The sequence below is a fragment of the Drosophila takahashii genome, chromosome X (genome assembly GCF_030179915.1).
Source record: "Drosophila takahashii strain IR98-3 E-12201 chromosome X, DtakHiC1v2, whole genome shotgun sequence".
In the NCBI taxonomy this organism is placed as follows: domain Eukaryota; kingdom Metazoa; phylum Arthropoda; class Insecta; order Diptera; family Drosophilidae; genus Drosophila; species Drosophila takahashii.
This window is the reverse complement of record NC_091683.1, coordinates 10,584,255-10,608,605: the sequence shown is the minus strand read 5'-3', so window position 1 is coordinate 10,608,605 and position 24,351 is coordinate 10,584,255. Positions and strand designations below refer to the sequence as shown.

The 24,351-nt window shown below is 38.3% G+C and overlaps 1 protein-coding gene across 1 annotated transcript; it reads right to left on the bottom strand.

Moving 5' to 3' along the window:
- Positions 1 to 1,282: 1,282 nt before the first annotated feature.
- On the bottom strand, positions 1,283 to 2,697 carry Pgcl (Pepsinogen C-like). Its single transcript, XM_017139979.2, has one exon. The coding sequence runs from the start codon at positions 2,695 to 2,697 to the stop codon at positions 1,465 to 1,467; it is 1,233 nt and encodes a 410-aa protein (XP_016995468.2). The 3' UTR covers positions 1,283 to 1,464.
- Positions 2,698 to 24,351: the final 21,654 nt, after the last annotated feature.

Below are 24,351 nucleotides of genomic sequence, written 5' to 3'. Positions count from 1 at the left end.
GTTTAAATGCGTATTGATTATCATTAGTTAAGTTGTTAACTGATTCCGTTTAGAGATTTGTCAGGCGAACAACCTGGCCGAGGATTCCGATTCGGCTGTTGAAATATTTTAATGTGATTTATCTGGCCGACTAACAACAGCGAAAGAACAAGGATCGTACGATCGATGGAGCCATAAATCAGGCGGAGCTTTTGCGGCTAATGAGACAGATTGCCCCGTCTTCGCCGGGATTCTTCTCTCTTCTCGCCACGTTCTTCTGGGGGTCAAATGCCGGTGGTCTGCAGGTCCTGCGATAAAGAAACCCATCCGATGCGATACGATCCCCAAACGCAATTGCAACAAATGATATTTTATTGGTATTTGATGAGCAATTGTTGGGTCAATAAATTTTAAGCTCGATGTGGCTCATTAGAGAACGAACTTGGTTATGCACTTAGAAAAAAAGTAGGGTCTATAAAAATCCTAAAATTTAATCCGCATTGTGTAAATATATTTTAAAGGAATTAAAAAAAAAAGAATGGGTTATAATCACAAGAACATTAAGAATAAATGTAAAAAAAAGTAGGGTCTATAAAAATCCTAAAATTTAATCCGCATTGTATAAAAATATTTTAAAGGAATTTAAGCAAAAATAAGTTATAAACACAAGAACATTAAGAACAAATGTAATGCTGTAAGCCCACTAAAATAATATTTAATATATATAAAACTAAAACAAAGTATAAGAAATATTATGGTAAGTAGAACTTCAATGTTACTCAATAAGAAATACCATATAACATTTTCTTTTTTCAGTGTTAAAGGTCTTGATCTGGATGGAAACCGACCACCGGGTGCGTTTCTTGTGGGAGACGCGAGTCCTAATCCCCGGTTAAAGCACAAAAAATAACATCACATAAATAATGCGCTCATTGAGTTCCACTTCACTTCACTTCAGTTTGAGTTTGAGTTCCAATTTCGGATCGAGTTGTTTTTACGGGCCCCTCAGCATCATCTTCTCCTCTTTTTTTCACAATAAATCACGCGACAGGCCAATTAGGTCCGCACAATTTGCGATCACTGATCTCGGAGAGGAGTTAAAAAAAAACATTGCTTCGGAAAGACCCAAAGAATCATTCGCCGAAACTCTCTCCCCCCCAAAAAACTCCAATTGCAACTCAATTAGTTAAGTTATGGAATCGACTGTATACCTTGCTTATATACGATATGATATCTACATGACTTATGAGGTTGGTCAAGGTCTGTACTTAGTTATCTATAATTCGTGATATGAGATATAATATTTTGCTTCGATATCGATTTTATTTCAATTTTCGTTTGTACATTGAAAAGATCTTAAGTCTAGGGATGGAGATCCCGAAAAAAAAATTTGTAACTATGTTAAATATCTCACTTATTCAATGTTTTTTTTTCTAATTTTAGGAAAATACTTTTCGGCAACATTTTGGAAACCCAACAATCGTTTCAATACCACAATTTCCACACTCCACAAGCGAGTGCCAAGGTGAAGATCTGCCAGAGAGCCAATTGCCTCGCAGAAATGGCCGAATTTACCGGAGCAAAGCCCAATCTTTGATTGCCCACATCGAATTCGGTGTAGAAGCGACCCAAGAACACATCGCCCATGATCCAAAAGTCCTGGCCCGAAATCGATTGAATGGCCAGCGAGCAGAGGTAGTTCTCCTGGATGATATAGTACTTGGCCTGGATCCTAAAGTCCACGCCATTGATGGTGATCACCAGATCCGGATAGGAATCCAAACTCGTGCATTGGAAGGTACCCTCGGAATCGGCACCGAATAGCTGGGCAATCTGGGTATATTCCGCCACGGGAGCGACGATCAAAGAGGTTCCAGTATCCGCAATTGCCGCATCAAAGGTACTAATGAGCGTACTACCGATCTTAATGAAATCCGTTTGGAATTTCCAGTAGGCCGCCTGGATGACATCCACATAGGTGAGGCCACCTCTATAGAGTGAGGGATCCGAACCGCCCAAAATGAGCTCACCGCCGTAGTTGACCACACTACCATTGTCGCGCAGGAAGAACGAGAAGACGGGGCTCTGAACAACGCCCTGATTGACCATATTCTGGAACGTGGGCGTTACACCATCCACGGCCAGACTGGGGAAGCCCATGCCCAGAATTCCATCGAAGTAGGCGTCCACGAAATTCGTACCCACCTCGGTGGTCACCTCACCGAATGTCTGATTCTTCGCAATCAGCCCGGCGAAGCCTACATAATCCATCGATAGATAACCGGTAACACTGCCGGTACCGTAGGTTATCGAGAATGCCGTTCCATTCGCCACATGCGTACTAGACTCACTGCCATAGTAGGTCTGATGATCCTGGCACGCCTCGCTGAGGCAACTGCTGCTCGGAACCCAGAGATTCGAGGATCCCGTGTCGAACTGCACCAGGAAGTACTGCGGCGGGGTTCCGATACTGATATTTCCGTAATACTGGAAGTTATCGAAATTCGATAGCTGCTCCACGGGATAACCGTTGGCGGTATATTGACGCGTGTATTTCTGCTGAATAAAATCCCGCTCGGCTACAATCATTTTGTGACTGCGCTTGAAGCTCGGCGATCTCTGAACGGGTATGCGATGTAAAGCGGAACTGCCCAAGTTCACCAGGATCAGTAGGATCCCGGCCAGAAAGGCCAATTTTTGGATTTGAGAACCAGCCATGTTCACAGTAGCAAATGGCAAACACGACTAACTGGGCCTTCACTATCTATTGGGGTTCTTATAAAGAAGGTTCCACAAAGTATGGGTGGCTTTACCAATAACGATAACGATAATAGTGTCGCGTGTGTGCTTCCCGCGAATGTACATACCATAATCAATCAAAAAAAGTATTTTAAAAATCTCAGCTCGATAAGAAATAAGGTTTATATCCACGCGACGAGTTCAAGAGTTTCAGAAATGTATGTATTACTATCTAATTTTAACGATTTACGGTCTTTATAGAATTAATCCTAATGCTATCGTCTAGTGATATACATTTCACCATTTCACTTACTCACTGCGATAACTGGCCTTAAGTTTCATATCTTTTCGTTATCAAATTATGATTCAATGTGCGTTGATCACCAACAAAAAAAAGTCACCTAATCCTTTAGGAAATGACGATGAAAACTTTGTTTTCCTTGGAAACTAAAAAGTGTACTTTTTTTGTAGACCTTCGTTATCAAGAATTGATGACATACAACATACGTCATATGTTAAATAAATCATTCAAAATTGCATTTATTTTAAGAAAGCCTTAGAATGTTTTTTTTACCTATCTACTGTAGTTTTCTTTCAGTTTTTGTGGTTATATATAGTAATATATTTATATTAATATAGGATGTTGAGTTAGGAACCTTTTTCAAATGGAAATAACTTCCTTTCCGGCAAATTTGCTATGGGTCCGGGGCTAGATAAATGTTAATTAGCCTGGCTGGCCATTGCTAATGGAGATGTCAGGTTCCGCTTGAAGGTGTGGGAATATTTATGGATTGACCGGGCCAAAAAAAAACCAGACCCACCAAGAAGTACCAAGATGAATGAAGAAAGCCAGGGAAAAACAAAGAGTTATTGTTTTTAATGTATGCACAGAGAGTAGAGGCAGAGGACAAAGGTCAAAGGACACAGCAGAGGTCCTCGGCGGGTGGGTATATATATATATAGTGTGTGCTATATAGCTCTGTATGCCTAGGTGTCAGCCACTTGATTAGCCATGACCTAATGTTGCACTACACACAATGGGCCATGATGAGCCCTTTTGTCGCCCGTGCGGCAGTGTCAACTTGGATTAGTTGCGCTACCAACCGATCCTATGCAGTCTCTATATGTATATAGATTTACAGTGGCGGTGGAAAAAATAGAAATGCAAAAATTGTTCACCATAATATTAATTTTTATAGATTAAATAAGAAACCTTTCAAGTGAAATTCAAAATTTGTCAAAAAAAAATTAATTTTCTTTAAATTGAATTTAAATTATGAATTTTTTTTATTCTTTTAGTCAAAATATTTTTACTTGTTTAAGATAATTTAAAGCTTTATAAATTTTACCTAATAAATATCAATCAACCAATTTAAAATATATATTTTTTAAAATTCCACTAAAATACTATTTTTTCAGACGCTGCTGTATGTATCACCCACCGATTCTTTGCGTGGGCGCTCAAGTCAAACAAATTGAAAATTTATCACCCGAAGCGAAAGGCACCACACACCGTACCCAAAAACTAAAAAAAAAAAAGAAAAACCGATGATGAGTTTGTGTGCCAAGGAAAATGCATTTTTTACACTTTGCTACTTGCAACGGTGGCGATCAGAAATTCAGTGAACCATTCGCAAATTGATTTGGATTTCGCTTTGCCCGAATGTGTCAACCGAACAATGTCCTTTCTCTGAATAATTCTCTTGGATTTTTCCTACCGACTTTTCGGATCTATCCGATTTCAAAGGAGTTTCACACGCAAATGCCGACTGGCGAAGCTCGTGGAAGTCATTGGCCCGCTGTGAACTGGCGGTACACTGGAAGAAATGCGAGCTTGCTGTTGCGTTTATAAAGGAGACTACCTAATTTGAGCTTTCTAAGAAAGAAAAAGAAAATATTTTACTAGATTTTTTTTAGAACCTTTACAGCAATAAAATAATTTAATGATATGAAATGAACAAGAAAATATTTCCTAAAATATTTTTATAATAAATGTGGCTCTAGTCTTTTCCCAAAAATTGAGATAAACAAATTATTCTATGACTTTTTAGAAATTTAGATATAGTATGCAAATAGACTATTATTACTATTATATATATTTTACATTTATTTTATATATATTTTATATTTATTATTTATAATCTTATTAATTGTTAAACCCAAGTTCCCCCACTTTTTCCTTAGTGAAATATCTTTGGAGTGGGTGCAGACTTTCGGTTCTGTTTGGCTGGGAGTTGGAGATATATATCTTGGGCATGCTATATGGCCCTCGGAGCTCGGGGCGCTGCGTTTTAACTTCAATTTCATTTCGCCTGATCGATTTTTGCACGCAAAGTGTGAGGGAGTCCCCTGATTCCCGATTCCTCGATCCTCGATTCCTCGATTCCCCGATTCCTCAATTCCCCGGATCTCCAATCCCCTGTTAACCCCCGAGTGCCTCTGTACTTAGGCATTGAATTTATTGTGCAGTCCGATCAATATTTTATTGTTTTCGCTAAAACTTCTGCACCTCCTTGGAGTTTTGCGAGGTGGTTCTGTGATTCTCGTGGTGCGTTATCAGTTTTTGGATTCGGACTTTTGAGGAGATCGAAGGTGCAGCTTCAAAGCGCCGTCGGCAAGGGGGGTTAAGGGGTTAGGGGGGTTTTAAGGGGTTAAGGGGAATCCATATCGGTTTCAGTTTCGGCCACATGCAAAACAATAATCGATGCCGGGCAATTGGGAGGCTCGCCGCAGTCATTCCATTTAAAAACGTGTTAAAGAGTCTCTCACTGGCGGTTAGGCGGTGGTTAAGGGGGGGTTAAGTCTGAGGGGCTCTCAAGGGGTTAAGATCACGCCCACAACTGCACCGCCTTGGCTTATTTGATTTTGGATGCGTTCATTCCGCCGCCCGCGGCTGCACTTCATCCTCCGCCTGAATTTATGATGTGATTTCGATCATTTGACATAATCTATTTAGCGTCTGCTCTCGTGCTCCTCTGAATTCTGAATTCTCTGGACTCGAACCGAAGTTCGGTATGGTATCCTCCTCCTTCAATCCTCTCCTGCATTGGGGGCATAATTTGTAATGAGATAATTTTATTTGCTTTGCCCAATGACTTGTGTTTGGTTTCTGGTTTGGTATACTGGTAGGTGGTTTTTAAAGCAGGGGGAATCTGATGGTTTCGCAAAGATATTAAAGTTGGTTGCCCTGTTGTGGCTTATTTATTAGTGCGTTTTCATGATGAAATTGTAGAGTTAGGTTAAAAATTGTTGTAACATTTCAATATTATATTCTTCTTTTAGGATCACTTCCTTGTGAGTCATCGGAACAATTAGTAAACTCTCTAACCATTATCTGGAGAAATTTGTTTTCACTGATAAAGGACACACGCAGGCTAGGAAAAAGGGAAAAGGAGACCCGCAGGATAATTTCGAAAACCCCTTAACCAAGTCATAACTTGATGCTATCGGGACCTACTTTAATGTTACTCAGCTACTAAAGTAGCTACTGATCTTGGGTATTTTTCTGTTTTTTTTTCGAAGGATGCGTTAGTTAGCATCCAATCTTTTACGAGCATAACTAATGTCCTCGGGATTTAACGACTTTCACCTACCGCAGCAGTTGACAAATCTTAACCCTTGAGGTTAAGGAAAAGCGGCTACTAATTGATACACAGAAGCCAGGGAAAACGAAAAAAAAACGGGGGAAAAAAGGGACACGCGCCCTGCTCGAGCGATCTGTATCGCCTGCGAGGACTACTAATTAAGGACCCACCGCACACGCAGAATCCACAGAACCAAAGAAAGTGCTGTAATTAAATTTTCAATCCACTTGCTACACAGAAAGGTTTTCTTTTTGTGATATAATGATAAATTTGGTAATTTTTGAAAATATTTTTAGTTCCTTTACCATAGTATAATAAATATATAATACCATATTGCAGATGATATTATGATATAATAGTAGTTTAAAATATTTTGTAATATAATGATAAATTTAGAATATTAAAATAATTTTTGGACCCTAAACCATATACAAATAAATATATAATATCAAATTGCACATGATATTATGATATAATATGCATTATGATTGTAGTATAAAATATCAAATAGATTTCAAGTTTTTTTCCTTTCTGTGTACATAACATTGTTTCAGTTTTGTTTTTTTTTCAGTTTTTTTTATGGTTACCTAATGAAATGTCTGCTGGGCTGACCTACATTGTAAGTCATACCCGAAAATCCAGGGATCACGGGATCCCGGGATCCAAAGACCGTTAATACCAGTACTGATAGTTACTAATTGTTTGTTATTAGTGCGCGCGCGGTTCTGTAACTGTTTCTTCTCGGAGGAAGATCCCCCAGATCGGTGAGGGATTATGCACCACAGCTCCATCGATGGCAATCAAGTGTGGTTTTGGAGTCCAAAATCGGAGACAGAAACAGAGACTCTCGGCCAGAACGGCGCGCTGATCGATAGCCATCACTGGGTTCGGTTGATGGTCGCGATCTCGATGGCCAACTTGTTTTTTCAATCTTTTTTATACCCTCTTTAAAGGGTATGCTAAATTGAGTTTAAAGTTAAATAACAATTTGATTTAAATATTTGATTTTAGATACTTTAAATGCAACGTTTTCTAAGTTTAAAGTCTACTTGAAATTTAACATGCGGACAAGATAACGGTGCTTGTTGCAATTAAATTAATTCTTTCATATTTTTTATTTAGTTATAGAGATGCCCAAATGTTAAATTGCAATATTAATATTTTTAGCTAGCAACTAAAAAATGTATCATAAATTTCCCCCTTTTGTATTTCTATGTCAAGTTCTTTTTGCTTTAAACTTCCCTTTTTACGTAGGGCTCCTTTTATAGTAATTATAGATTATTTGATTATTTTTTAGGGTATTTCCGGTTTCGATCCTCCGATATTTGCCTTACTTTCATGCTCTTATTTTTACATTTTGGTTTTTCTTTTCATTTTTCTCATCTCATTTCGTTTTCGTTGTGGTTCGTTTTCTTTTTGCATAAAACGCGCCTCATTTGCTTTACATGCCAGCGAATTGAGTTGATTTTTGAGGCGAGCGTTCGAACTTCGAAGGAGCACTTCACTTGGAAGATGATGGCTCCTGTGAATGTTGTATGTTGTATGTTGGATGGTTGGACCACCCAGGCAGTCGATATTTGCCACCAAGGTTGGTAAAGATCTCTCTCTCTTTTAAAAGCCCCCAAGCTCCTCTTTTTAGCATTCGTTTTTTATTTTTTTCGGGGGGCTGCGCAAATTAGAAAAATGTTGCACGAAAATCAATAAAAGCTAATGGATGACCAAATTGAAAAGCCGCCTGAGTGATGGCAACAATGTGCGGATAATTGTGAGTGGAAATGATTGGGCATTTGGCCGTTTAAGTGATCGTTTAGTCGCCGTAAATGAATGCAAAAAAAAAAAAAGAAAAGAAAAAAATATAAGAATTTGCAGAGCGGCATTGCCATTAAGTAATAAAAACGCAAAAAGGGGAGGTATTGTGGAAATGAGGAGCGGACATTCTTTGCATCGATAAGGCAGCAATCAGATCGATCTGATCAGTGATCAAGGACTGGGAATTGATTTTAAAGAGATGCTCTTTAATGGCTTTTTATTGCCCCTCCCAGAAAATACTTTGAACTTTGCGGAATCACAAAGTATTTTTCATAATTAAATATAATAAAAACCGCCAAGAATACAATTACGGGGAAAACTATTTAAAATTAACATGAATCCTTTGTATTTACTACCTGTAGTTTATATAACAATAACAATCCAAATTGAGTTATTGCCCACAATATGACCTCAATTTTAATCACCTCAAGTATTTTTTTTCCACTTTTGAATTTTTTTACTTATTTATTTGGTATTCAATGTGCCATTGCAATGCCCATTTCAATCATGATAAAAATTCTAAAGTTCAACTGCAATGACGACAATGAACAAACTGAACCATTAAGGTGAGCGCAAAAATTCTAAAAATTGTAAGTTCAATTAAATTGACAAATTTTTATGAACTACCGACTACCGAGGCAGCAACTCCCTTTCATAAATCAGTTAAGCATTAACCGAAGAGTTGAGAGGAGTTGAGGAGCTGAGCAGTAAACCGGACTGCCGGCGATTAAAAATGCGTATTAATTTTTATGTGCGAAACGAGCAGAAACGCAGTTTTCAGTTCGGTTCACTGATTTCCAACTGCCGTGGATCGACTGGTAGTTAAATATACTTATGTGTATGTTGATTGCGCAAAACAGGAAGGAGAAGGGAAAAAAAGGGGCCAAATTAGATGGGAGTACCGCAAAAAATAGATCATAAAAATATGAGTAACATATAGATATTAAATTGTGTTAATAACTTATTTAAAAGATGATAATTGACACTAAAAATATTCCCACACTAAAAAGTATTACCTAAAAAAAATCTATAAAAAAATTTAAGACAGCTACTTGCATTCTTGTTTAAAAAAATATTCCACCCGTACATTTCGGCTTTTGACTTTGCCAAAAGAAGAGAAAAGAAACAAAGCAAAAATCTGGGTCAAAAAGCGATTCGAAACTCATTCGAAATGGATTTGATATGCAGCACGCTCGGAAGGACAATGGAAATCCTGCGCCGAACAATCGTAAATTACTAATTGAACACGTATTTGGCCCATTGTGCACTTCTCACCGGACAATGGGCATATAGAATCGAGTGTTTTTGTTTCGGTTTGCCCTCCAAGGATTTTCCATTTTCCCGGAAAAATGGCAACGCGTGTCAAAGGCGATCGATCGATGATCTATGAACTATAAATTTTAAGGTATTATTTTTTTGGACTCGTTTTAGACTGTAGTGGATTGAAAAAGTCTGGTTACTGACCTCTGCGGGCCGGACATCCGTCCGAAGGATCTGCACAATTAAGTTCCAAGTCCAAGTTCGAGGGCCAACCATTCAGGCTGAGACTCATCATTATTCTCTCCCTCGCTGACAATTCAATTATTTCGTTTGTACTTTTCGTATATATATTATTTTGTTCTTTCTGGCCGGAAATCCCGACAGCGGACTTCCTTGGGTCACCAGCACTGCCTACTTATGCATTTTCAGTTTTCAGTTTTTTCAGCCGGGTCAGTTAATTGAGTTGTTCTTGGTCTCAGGCTCTTTATGCAATTCATGGCCGTGCATTGTTGTCCTGCCTTTGCCCCGCATATCCTGCTGCTCCTCGAGGTCCTTGCTGCAGGACCACACAAACTCTGCTCCTGGGATCCATTGTATCACTCCTGCTGCGAAGGAAGTGGTGGCCAAAAATTGGTCTTAAAGGATCCATCAACCTCTCATTAATCAAAAGGAAACCTGTAAGAAAACTGACATTATATTTTATTATTTTTAATAAAAGTAGTTTATAGTTATAGTTATTTAATTATTTAAGAGTTTCGGTTTTTTTTTAAAGATTTCTATTTCAAACCATTTCTGCTGCCGTTTCAACTTCCCATTAAAATTAAGCTTTCTTTTATAGTGTTTATAGATAAGAACAACTAGTTTTTCAATTATTTGTAATTTTAAATTTTTTTTCCACTAAATTGATCGATAAACGATAGTCGGTAGTTGTTGCACAAATTGTCAACACCATCGATAAGCCATCGATCGGTTCAGTTCAGTTCAGTTGTGTCCCAATCAAGGCGGGAAGAGGTCTCCTACTGGTTGGGGTTGCCTTCCCCCTGGAAGATCCCCGATTTTGTCGTGCTGGACTCGCATCAATTAAAGCCGCACCAATGTTTTCGCACCCGCAAATCGATTAATTCCGCTCCTAAATGCGATAAGACCCCGAAGATTCTGTGGTCTTGGGATTGAAATCGGTTGGGTTGGTTGGGGACCCCGGCTGGGCAGTCAATATTTAACTTTGAACTAATTATTTCAATGGAAAGGCAAATAAGTTGATTTTGCTGTTGTGCAAGAGCGGCGAAAAATCCCCACAGAAATCCCCAATCCCTCCCCCTTGATTTCTTGGGCTCCTTGGGCATGTTTTTTTTAATTATAAGCAACACGCAGGCGGCCACCACATTTGGCCAGAATATCCGCAAGTCTTCATTCACTGCGCATGCGCGTGGCCACGTCGACAAAATGCCCCTTTTTCTACTGGATCAGGCACTGAGAAAAAATTTAAGTTTTCCATACATTGTAAAAGAAAATTTTAAAATCGGACAATCCATTAAAAAGTTATGATGAAAAAATTAAATGCCCGCTAGATGGAGCCAGTAACTATCAGATTTCTTTTGATATTAGTACCATTTGAATTGTTATTACGGTATACAAAGATGTAAAATCATTTTGATAAAGAAAACCTTGAAGTTTGTCCAATTTATGTTGGATATTATTTTTTTCCCTGTATTCCCATACCCGAAACCCATCCGAAAACCCATCGCCAAACCCAAAGCGCAGCTCCATCTTCGAGCTTGTCTGTGGACTTGATGCGCGCGCGATTTTTGCCACTTAATAGCGCTTAAACACGAACATTTTGAATTGTGTGGCAGTGTCAGGAGGACGAGAGGAGGTTTAAGTGGGGATCAGAAGGAGCTGGGAATCAAAGTGCAGCGCGTAATTGCAGCAGCAGCAGGAGCTGTGCCATAGGAATATAGGGATGGGGATATAGGGATAGGGATCGGGAATCGGGAGCAGCCGCAGAAACAAACAAACAAACAGAGGCACTCGAAGAGTCCGGCACAAATTGCGGTGTGAACCAGACAGGAATGCCATAATGAATCGAGTTTTCATTTGGACCTTAGGGATACCTTGTACAGACAGCGACACCTAGCGGGCAGCGGGCGAAGCTGCATTATAATATTTTAAGAAGGTGATAAATAAAAGCCTATAACTTCTTGCAGAGTTGTTAAAAACGTATGCAAAATAAATAAAAACTAGGAAAAAATAAAAGAGAGATAAGTAGTGTTTTCAGAATTTCCTAAAAATAAAAGGAAATATTTAAATCTCCCTAAAAGCCAAACAATCATACCTCAATTACAGGATACAGTCTGTCCTGCTGCTATTGAACGCCCCAGCTCGAGCTGTGCACATAAATTAATTTGTGTGCATAATGCGCCATAGAATCCTCGTCTCCAAACTCGCAGATTCGATCCGTAAAAAAAAAACTGTGCGTGGCTGCAAAGCATTCATCACCTGAGTTTCGCATTTGTTTGCTGACAATGAATTGCACACTCAACTCACCGAGTTCAAATTAAAATTCTTCTGCAGTCCCGGGCATAATTAAAAGATCCGAATGCCTAATGAAGTAAGCCTGGCATTAGATTACGGGGGCTTTCTGCATAAGAAAAAAGAGAGTAGGTAATACTAAATTGGCAACCCAATATATCAATGGAGCCTTTTTCCCCAATGACAACTGAGGCCACGCGACTGCCGGCGAAAAAAATTGCCAACTCAGAAACTCAAGAGGAGTGCAAAAAAAAAAAATCGAAGGCCCTGTGAAAGGTAAGCTATAGGTACACAGAAAAAAAAATAATATAATATGATGGTGATGATTTATTTGCTATTTCAATTTGATATGAAAAATATCAACTTGATATGATGTATGATATTAAATGAAATAAATTACTAATTAGCTATGTGAATATCTACATACGTTGTGATATAATATGATTGTGATTTTAATATTTTATTTTGTGTATCAATTTGATATGAAAAAGTATCAATTTGATATGATATATGATATTAAATGAAATTAATTACTAAATAGCTACGTTACTCATATTAATATCAGCATGTTTTCTATCTCTGTACATAATTGCCCATCATTATCGCTGATGAGCGAGCGAACACATCATGGATGATGATCCATCCGGAGCCCAGAATGGGCTGGAATATGGAGCCACTTCCTTCGCAACACGTGCATCGCCATCAAATCGCCTCCAAATCAAACACATCCCTGCTCAAAATTGTGTTTAATGAGTGACTTTTGGAGGGCAGAACCCAAACCTCGAGATCCAAAGGGAAAGGTATAAAGGGATAAGAGGTTGGGATGGTATGGTATCGAATGGAGCTGCTGCTGAGGTAGCTTAGCCCATTATTCAGGCTTTATTTATTTTGTGGACCCTCAGTCCTCAGTTCACAGTCCCAAATTAAAAGTTCGGTGCGCCCAAGTCAAAAGTGCAAATTTTCGCAGCCGCATCAGACGTCATATTAGCGAATCAACTGACAAAGCATATGAATATCAACAGCGTTTGAACAAGTGGATTAAGGAGCGATCTGGAAACGGATTGAAACGGCGAATCCAGACACACAGACAGGTCTTTCGGCTGCCGTTCTTTATAATTAAACAGGAATCGGTCATTTCGAATGGGCGACAAGAACTGCAGATACTCTATTTTTATAGGTTTTATAGCCCTTTAATGGAAGTTTGAATATACAAGGTTTATACACGATATTAAACTATTCTTTGATCAGATTTTTAAAAAATTGGTGGCCCAAATTTGCACTTTTTTTTGTCATATCTTTAGGAATTATAATAACATTCCTATAACCTGCATACAAATATTTACTTTAAGAAATGAACTATTTTTTTTAACCCATTTTTATTTAGTTTTTAATAGCTTGCAAAACGGGACTTTTAGAGCCCATAACTTTACACATTGCAATCCGATTATATAGTGGCATACCTCTAAAAATTTGTGAATACAAATTCTGCAGAATCTAGTTTAAATTTCTTTAAAAGTATATTTTTTAAAGCAAGGATCACTTAGTGAATGGACTTCTTGGCCAGCTGGCAAGTCTCAATGCTGAGCTGCAATTCCAGTTTCAGTCGGCAATCGGGTTTCGATGCGTTTCATTCATGGACTTCGCGGGCCTAAGCCGCTTAAGTTCTCCCGACCAACTCTTTATTTTCCTTTTCCGTTTTTTTCCAAGACCAGCTCACATTTTTATCGTGTGCTTTTTGTATTTGTTGTGTATTTTTCTTTCTCTTTGACTAATGTGCAGCTTACACTTGACTGGCGCACAATCAACACCATCAACAGGAGCAGGAGATTCCGCGGGTTTAGTCTCTGGTCTCTGTCTTTTTGGAACCCCGACTCTCATCATCATCAGTGGTAACACGGAAATAAATTCAGTATGTTCCATTAATTGAAAAATAAATGTAGGTATCGTAGAATAGCTGACTAAATATTTGTTTTCTTGAAAACTAATTATTTGTACATTATTTTAATATACCCATTTAAATATTAAAAAATAGGTAAGTACTTTACTTTTTTCTCTCTGCAGTGTCCATCACTTTTTGGCCAAAAGGAACGAGTCGATCCCGATTACTCGTATTAAAGGCAACGCGTGTTGCCGCAGCGTAAAAATTCACAAATTTACTGATCCCTCTGTCGATAGCCGATCTTGATGCCAGTCACTCTCCTTCTTTGGCAGGAAAGGTAGGAAGATTCTGATTCCTCTTCTGCTGGCCACGAATGTACCGTTTGTTTTATTTGACTTTGCTACGCCCACCCCGGGGAAAATAACCCAAAGCTCCGAAAGATCCAAAGATCCAAAGATCCAAAGATCCAAGAGGCCAGCAAAAGCACCCCAGGCTTTCGAGGCCCCTGGTCATCAGGTTTTTTTCGGATTGCCTAACGGCGCTTCAGATTTGCCATCTCGCAACTTCCCCTTTTTTCACTTCTCTGGAAAAACATTAACCGCCAGTCAGAAGATCTAAATTGAAACGGTAGCTTCAATTGGCCAGATCTTGATTGCGAAATGATGTAAGAGGCAGTCTTTTGGCCGGGGAAAATTACGGCAACTCGAAGGCAAACAGTAGCTTATCTATCATAGCCCAAAAAATGAGCTAAAATATTTTAAAGTGAAGAAAAATGTGTAATCTTAACAAATCTTATAAAAATATTCCCTAATAAGAAAGCTATTAGTTTTTAGGTTAAAATACAAATTGACAAAAAAAGTGGTAAAATGTATATAATATTTAATAACCATTTAGAGATAAGAGAATATAGGTTTTAATGCTTATTATAATATTATAAATAAATATATTTCCTAATAAGTCTAAATATTTAATGAAACATCCAAGTATTATTTATTCATTGAAAACATCAATAAATCAAACAGTTAGCTGTTTGCCAAAAAAAAGAACCCCTGGAAGACCCAGGCAAAACCCATTATGCTAATGATATAATTAAACAGTCGCCTCTGGAGAACGATTCCGATTTCGAGTCAAGTTTTGGTCGAAATCGAACAAGTTGTTGGCCAAAATCGATTGAACCAATTTAAAAGCCATTAGCCAAATGACACTAAATGCTCCCCATGGGGTGCATACGATTCTGGGATTTGAAGAGCCCCATTTCATTGCATTTGCAGCTCATAAATTATAACATTAAAGGATGTGGCCCAGACGAACAGAGAGATGAAATGCAAATTGAAAATGTTTATTTTTGGTTCATGTTTTTTTTTTTTTGGGGGTACTCGAAATGGCTAATATACACAGAGACTGTCCCTTTGAAACTGAAACGACAGCACTTAGCGAAGTATTCGCCCGCAGTAACTATTTAAATAATGCCAAAGACCTGAAACTCTGAAACTCTCTTTGGGCAATTACGGGCACCAGCATAAATGCGCAGCGGGAAAGGACCAATGGGGGGTTTCCTGGGCTTCCTTCGGCCAGTTTTGGGAGCCTGCGAGGGGTACGAGAAAGGGAAATGGGATCTCCAGTTCTTCAGAGGCACACGCAACGCAACGTGGGCCGCATGCAAAGTGAAGTCGAGTGCCGCCGCCATCAGTTTTGCCATCAGTTATTACTTCCATGGGGTAGATAGGGATCTTTGAAGCAGAAGCAAGGTGTCGTAGGGCTCCACAATCTATTGGTACTAAATGAGATATTATCATAAGGGACTAAACGTTGTAGGGGCCACATTTTGACATTTATTAATTGATTTTTATGTGGTTTGATAGAGCATTTTATTAATATTACAAGTGTAATTGAGCAATATGATTCCTAATCATTTATTGGGATATTCTTGGGGTTATATTTAATCTGCGGTTAAATAATAATATAAAATAAAATTAACTCCTACTTAACTAAAGGTTATTTTTCGTGAGTATCAGTTGTTCGAGCTAAGGTTACCCAATTTACTTCCCTCATTTCGCATACGTTGCTGCCTTACTTTTCTGTTTTGTTTTACTCTTTCCTTTTTTTAATTCACCGGCAGTCGAGCAAATACGACAGCGTTGATGATCATGTTAATGAGGGGCAGGGCAAATCCCAGGCAGCGGCAAAATCAGGAGCACACAGAAAGAAATTTGTTTGGAATATAATGATAAAGGTACTAAAGGTTTTGGCATTTAATATGATATCAAAATAATGCAATGTAAATACCTGTTTAACCGGCTTATAACCGGCAGATTTAACCACCAAACTTATATATTTCTCAATTTAGGATAGTAAGATTAATGGGCGAGAAGATACATTAGTCTTTGGGATATTATCTTTACATAAAAACCAATTATGCAATGTAAATATATATTTAACCGGCACATAACCGGCAGATTTACCCACCAAACTATAACGGCTTAAATATTTTGGATAGTAAAGGTGATGGGCAAGGGAATATATTATTCTTTTGGTGATTGTATTTACATAAAAACGAACTATGCAATGTAAATACCTATTTAACCGGCATCTAACCGGCAGTTGAAACGACCTGTTTTTCTTCCGGTGCAGACGCAACTCAAGGAACCCGTTGACGTTGCTGCCGTTGATGCTGCTGTCGCTGCTGGTGTTTGGGATCGTCGCTGTCCATATGCAAAACGTCAGCGTTGACGCAAAATCAAAAGATCACACAGGATCAATTACAACTAATGATATGGAGACGAGGTTGCCAAGCGGGATCGGTATGGGGATGGGGATCGGAATCGGGATCTCTGGTTGGAAATGGAGATGGCAGCTTGACTTGGCTGACAGCTGAGATGACGTCGCCACATGCGGGACCCGTGTGTGCTAACAAGTTGCACCCCGGTTGAAATTGCCCAATTGATGATGAGATCCGCGAGCAAACTGGCGAATATACCGGGGCCTTATGCACAATAGCGGTTAAAATAATAGCACAGCTCTCTGGTTAATTACAGAAATTTCATTACCAAGGAGCTAAGTCGAAGACTATTATGCCTAATGGCAACCACTTCAAAGGGAAATATCCAAGGAAGCGAATAAATTGGTTTATAGGTTTTAGACTTTGGTAATATTTAAAATTAAATATTTGTTTTTTTCAGATCTATATCTTGGCATAAATTTTTCGGATCATAATGCAGTTTTTTTGTTTTTATCCTAACAAAGTGCCTTCAACTGTTCACGGGAAACAAAGTTTGACAGCAGCTGAGACATCAGAAGTTGGAGCTCTTCATCATGTCGCATCGTTGTCACCTCATGCCCGAAAATTGCCCATGTTTAAGGCCCCCTTTTCCCCCTCTGCTGAAACCGCAGAACAGCCCAGGAACCTCGCGGCATAATTAAACTAATTGTTTCGATACCCGAACTCCCCGATTCCCGATTCCGTGGGTCGTCGCCATCCGTTTGATGTTCATTGGGCGCGCGGTCGTTGATCTTGAACCCGGAAATCCAATCCAATTCCAACTGCGATTCCAATTCCCGATGGTCCAATTCAAGTTCACCACTTGCACTTTAAAATGTAAAAATTATTGACGGCAACTTGCTGCCCAGTTATGTCATCAATGTGGCATTTTGCTGTCGACCAGCAATCAAGGGGCAAGTTAAGTAATCAAAAGGCTTGATTGAGCCCCAAGATCGAAGAGGTAGACGATGTTTTTTTTTTTTATTTGTAATACCCGGCAAAAAGATATGTGGGGTATTTTTGTTTCAAAATTAATAGGATATTATCGATTCCTTTGGATTTAAAATATATTCATACACAAAGCATATTTCATAAGGTAGATAAACTGTAGATAACTTAGAAAACTACGTTAATTTAGAATATTTTCTAAATTTTTAAAAATGTTAAGCATTTATTTTCTTTAAAATTAAAAAAAAAAATACTTAACTAAGAGGTATCAAGTAAGCGCATAACTTTCAAACTCTTATCCTACCCGTAGTTTTGTGTGTTCCTGCCTTTTCTGTTTGTCATCTCTCTACTTTACAGACACACAACCAACGAACCATCTTTGGAAGTTTCGTAGCAAAAATGATAATAAATAAATATGCCGAAACACTAATAACACGCTTAAGAGATTGGCGCAAGTTGGCGCTTCCTGTCGACCATTCAACTTGCCTTTTTATTTTCTCTACCCTTTTCTCCCCGATCCTCAGCCGATCGGTCAGTTGGCCCGACTTGGCCATATCCGTCTGCTTCTGCTTTTCTTTTATGCCCTGGCCTTTTGCATTTGTGCTCTGTGTGTCGGATGCGATTTAATACAATAAAATATCACAATAGTCCTCGGGTCATTTAGTTAGACTTGCAGCTTATCATGCAGACACACACACTACACTTGTAAAAAAAACAACCACACACAAAGAGCATATTCCATTTTAAAATAGAAATAAGTTATTATATGAAAAAATTGTATTTAAGTGGAATAAAAAATAATGTTTTTCCCAAAACAGGTTAGTTTCTTGATTACAATAAATTACCAAGTATAAGGCAGTCTTTTTTCCAAGTGCACACAGACTTCGATGTGTGGGGATCCCCCTTTTGAGACCTCGAATCTGATCTGCAAGATTGATGTTAACGGAAAGCGTCGTTTCTCTCCGTTGCTGTCGCTCCATCTGTATCTTCTGGATGCAATCTGTGCATGCATTTTGCCAGGCAGCAAAAATGAAAAATAAATTTATTTAAATCTTTAAACATTTGGCATAATAAATTTACTCTTAAATTATATAAAATTTAAATTTATTAGTTTTAAAATTTTGTTTATTTGCAAATCTCTTTACAAGAGACTTTACAAGTCCAAAAACTGTTCAATAAAATAAACATTTTTTTTACTGATGCACCAATTTAATTTGGAATTTTTAGGGTGGTGCACAAAACATGGGTGGACCGTATGAAAGTTGTTGTTTTGGCCTTTGTTGTTTATGCGTTGTTCAAGTGCAGTGTAATTGTTGTTGCTGCCGTTGCTGTTGCTAGTGTAAATTTTATTGCATTTCAATTTGGCAAACCAAGAGATTTCCCCCTTTCTTCAGATCTCACCGGAAAACGAACTCATTTTTGTGATTTCCGCTCAGGCAGGAAATTTCATAATAAACAGCGCTGACGTCACGGAGCAGAGAGAGAAAGAGATACAAAATGAAATGGGTGGAGAGAGAAAGAGGGGGATAATATAATATTTTCGGGGGGAATAATCTGGGATCAATCGGGGATTATGTAAATTAGATGGGGCGATAAAAGTTTGGCCACACGCTCTATTCTATCTCGCTTTCTCATTCCTTTCACCTGCCTCTGTCTCTCACTCTCTCTCTTTCAGGGGAGTCTGTTTACACAAAAAAAAAGTATACCAATGAACAAGTGATTAATTTAATGATCTTAAGAAATATTCTTATTTTATATCTAAGATATTTTAATAAATCTATGTTTTTTCATATCTAAAAAAATATCTAAAATTCAAAACGAACTAAATTTGTGGTTTTCAGTGCACCCGTCTTTTCCATTCTTTCTTGGCACACGCGCACCTGTAGCGGGAAAAAAGGGAAAAGGAGCAGCTGCCCCGATCGAGAGGATGCACCAGGAGGACCAGGATATCGTCTTGTTCGTGGGGCAGGTGCAACATTTACCGTTTGCCCCGGCTGCGGGCCAAAAACTAAGGATCAGGGGAAGGGTTTGGGGGCAAGAAAGTTGGGGCGACACGGGACACAAGCCAGGACTTCTGCAAAACGATCCGATGGGTCTGAGTTTTTTAGGGATTGTACATTAATAAATACTCTTTGAATAGTTAAATTCCTTACTTATTTTACCTGAGTGGTGGTGACATATCATCACACATATTACCCCCCGTGGATCCGCGCATGGGTTACATCATCTTTTTTTTTGCAAAAAATGGCAAAAAAATAAAATGTGCAGGTTTATATGCCAATCGATTGGAAATTTTTTAACGAGTTCAGAAAGGTATGACAATCTATACTTAGATCAATATTTCCGTTGCGTCGGCCAAAAATCTTTTGTTTTTTTTAGACAATTGGGTTTTTGGTTTTTGACAAAAATATGAATTTTTCTTTTTGTTTTTTTGCTGTAACTTGGCCTAAAATGGTCTTACACCAAAAATGCATACTGTTTTGAACAGATTAGAATATAATAATTAAACCCATGTTACTTTCCATGTGATTTTGAAGAAATAAAATTTTCGCCAATTTTTATTTTTTTTATAAGGGGTTACATCATGATTTTTTGCGAAAAATGGCCAAAAAATAAAATATCCAGGTTTAAATGCCAATCGATTGGAAATTTAATAACGAGTTCAGAAAGGTATGACACTCCATATTTGGATCAATATTTATTTTGCTACGGTCAAAAAATAATTATTTTTTTGTGAAAATCTGGTATCAGGGTTTTTGGTAAAAATTTGTATTTTTACACACCTACACCTACACACTTACACCTATACCTATATAAAACTTGTTTTATAAGAAAGTAAAAGTCAGTTTAGTCAACCTAATTTACAACATTTTCCTATTAACAACCTGTTAATATCTATCCATTCATAATGGAATAAAATCGATTTGTACCCCCTTTTGAAGACCTTACAAAAGTTTCCACTTCAACAGTCGATAAAGGGGAAATTTGTAATTTATGTTACAAAATATTTTCATTAAGATTACAGAAGCTGGCGGCCCCCATAAAAGATGCATATACATATATCCCCGCTGCGAGGATGACAATAATAACATCACCAGAACGATGACAACAAAGCGATTAATTTATGGGCTGGAACCCGAGGACAATCTAGCTGGATTCTAATTAACCCAAAGGTCCCCAGATGCAGATCGCTTGAGATACCAAAAATACAGAGAGATAGGTAGCAGACAGGTAGCATCTCATATGATCTCATCTCGAGTGCAGGTGTGTGATAGCCTAGGAATTCCGAACAGTAGGTGGGCATCGATTGCGCCTCCTCTAGTTTTTTGTGATTTATAAGAGCAATACCCAAGGGATTTTTCTACTTGTTTCTTGTGTTTATAGTATGATAGTAAAGATAGATCGAAATGGGGGCGTTTTATTGTGCAATCAGTAGCCAAAATAGATAGGATTTCGCTTTCGATGACATTTTCCAGTGAAAATGAATGAAACGAAATTGATATGTTTGACATTGATAGCCGTAAACGAGGTGGGGGTAAAACATTCTCGGAACAAGTAAGGAATCTCAAGATTCCCTGCGCACCTGTGTATATCCCTTGGCTAACTGCCTGATTAATTGAGCTGCAAAAAAAAAAAGACTCGAGGAATTAAGGGAAATACTACTGAACAAACCACAAGGTGGTCCCTCTTCATCGCAGGGAAGCCAAATCAATTAGCCTAACAAGACAGCCGACGAAATGGAATCCCCGGCTCTTCATCTAACCAGCTACCGAAAAAAACAACTCAACAACTGAAGGAATGAAGGATGATTTCGATTTCGAGTTCGGAAGCTTCCCTTTTCCTTTCCTTTTCCTTTTTCCCGGGCTAAGGCTAAATGTGTGGTCTATGCCAATCATGCACTTTACGCGCTGCCTTCATTAGCCGCCAACAATCTTGGCCAGTTTATCGCACTCCTCCCTCTTAACCCCTCACCTCTCATTCTTGGCCTTAGTCTTAACCCAAAAGGTTCTGCCTGATAGCGCCGAGAGCTCAGATCAAACGGAAGAAACCGAATCCGAATCCGAAGAAAACTGAAACGGATCCTCCACACGGGGCCCATTATAAAACTGATTTGCGAACTCCAACTCGCGCTGCATTTGAATGCGAAATTTATGCTGTCGAGTGTTTTGAGCTGCTCCTAGAGCATTCCTCAGCCACGCCCCACGCCCAAGACACTCGAAAAAAATATGAGAGACCTCTGCAAAGTCAGGAATAAAAGTAAACAATTTTCTAAAATTATCCAAGTTGTATATATTTTAAAAATACAAAAATGTAGAACTATATATTACTTTTTATTCTTTTTTTACGTTCTATTATTTTTATTAAATTACAAAAATCTTAAATAATACTAAATTGTTTGCTTTTTATTCTTTTCTTTATATGTTTTATGATTTTTTACAGTTACACAAATTTACAATTTAATAAACCTTGGATAATTTCAATAAATTGTTTTACTTTGGATAATTTTAACTTATTCTTTACTTTTAAATATTTTTTTTAAATAACAAACATTTTAAAACTAATCTAGCCTCAGATAATTTTAATAAATTCGAGTTTAGAATAGGTCAACGATCTTCTGGTTAATTTTAATAAATTTTTATCATTTAAAAAAATATATAATGAAATATGGTACAAGTTCTTGTCTATTTTAAGAGCTCTGTTTTTTTCAGTGTGCTCCTGTTTTAACCCGCTGTCCATGTAACGAGCTGGCAAAATGACTTAATTAGTGGGCTGCTCGACTGGTTGGCTAAATGTTAACGAGTCGCTGGGATCCAGAACATCCAGCGGACAGAACATCTCACTCAGCATTAACAATTAAGTTGGGATTTGGGATGATCGGCCTGTGAAGTTGGCCTGCAGATCGGCAGATCCGCAGATCGGCCGAGCAGTCGAGACAGAGAAAATCCTTATCTAAATAGGCGCGTCCCAAAGTACAAATGGTCAAGTGGATAGATAGCCGCCCGTCCAGGGAGTCTAATTTGTGAACAGTTAAATAAACAAACATGCCAGAGCATCTCGGATTCGGAATTCGGGACTGGGAATCTCTTGAGCTCTCGACTACCGAAGGACACTTGTCGGCAAAAGTCCTCTGAAGAAACACTGCTCCTGCTCTTCTTCTCTTTTTATACCCTTGTAGAGGGTATTATAATTTCAGTCAGATGTTTGCAACGCAGTGAAGGAGACGTTTCCGACCACATAAAGTATATATATTCTTGATCAGCACCAATAGCCGAGTCTATCTAGCCATGTCCGTCTGTCCGTCTGTCCGTCTGTCCGTCTGTCCGTCTGTCCGTCTGTCCGTTTCTATGCGAACTAGTCTCTCAGTTTTAAAGCTATCGCGATGAAACTTTCCCGAAGGTCTTCTTTCTATTGCAGGTAGTACATATGTCGGAGCCAGCCGGATCGGACCACTATATCTTAAGGCTCCCAATCAAATATAAGAAAATTCATTGTAACTTTGTAGGAAGTAGGCGTTTTGATTCTTGACTACTTAAAAACAAAATTGAAATAAATCGAAACGCTGAATCTGGAATCCCTGGAACTGCACCGAGTGAGTATTCTTTCATCTACAAGGGTATATAAGCTTCGGCTGGCCGAAGGTAGCTTCCTTTCTTGTTTTTTTTGAAACAAGCCGACGTTTTGATAAGGACTCTCAAGTGTCGAGTGTCGCCTTTTACCGAGAGACACGCGACATGGTACAAAAGATATACTTATATATTGGACCCAGATCGGAAGATCGGAAGTGCTGTAATAATTCAAGCGTTTAGGAAACGAAACTCTACGCTTGAGCAGATGTAAGGGCAAAAAGAGAGTAGTTTAAATAATAAACAAAACTTGGAAACATATTTCTGTACTTGGTTTCTCAGATTTCTAAAACAGAAAGGTTAGGAAACGTGAGCCATATTATCAATAATATAAATATAAAGGCATTCTAGATATTTTATGATAAGGACATTAAAGCTTATAACATAAATCAGGAAAAAAAATGATAAAAATGTCTATGATTTAAATAATGGTTTAAGATCTTAACCATCTATGGTTTAAATATAGGAAGATAAATATAAAATCTTTATAATATATAATTTAAATTTCTATGATTAAAATAAAGGCCAACGAAATGTTTTACTTTAAAATATAGATTCCTATCACAAGATGAATAAATAACCTTATCAATGTAAAATCTCTACGGGAATAGGACAACTGTTTTATTGGGCAAAACCCATGTGAAAACCTCATAAGGTACCAGCAACAGATCCTCAAAAAGGGTTCTCAGCCCTCTGCTGTCTGGTTAATCCTTTCGCAGTTCTCAGAAACGATTCAGAAGGACACTAATCCTGCGAAGAAATTGCATAAAAAAGCGGAGTGCAACAAAATCGCAACATTCGATCGAACCTCACGAATAGATTTTTTAGCACACACAAAAAAAAAGTGGAGGTGGAAAACCTTTTCCCAGACGTTTTCCCAAACGTGAGGGATTCAACCAAGGGACCAAATGGATTCCCAGAAGCTGGGATCCCTGATTTGCCATACGAGGATTGTTCCATTTTTGTGGCTGGGCTAAGGACAATCGATGATATATCTTATTGACACAGGCTGACACACGCTGAATGGCGAGCAATAGTGCAATATTTGCGCAATATTCCTGAGCTCTGCAGCTAAGAAAATGTTTTGGCTGCTGCTCAAAAAGGATTTGGCATCAGCTGAGCAAAACAGAAGCCCTGTGTCCCCGAGGTAACATAAACATAACATTCTGGACAGAGGAACCTGGGCAGAATCTTCCAAATAGGCCAATATTTCTATATATTCAGGGAGCATCGATTTGCGAA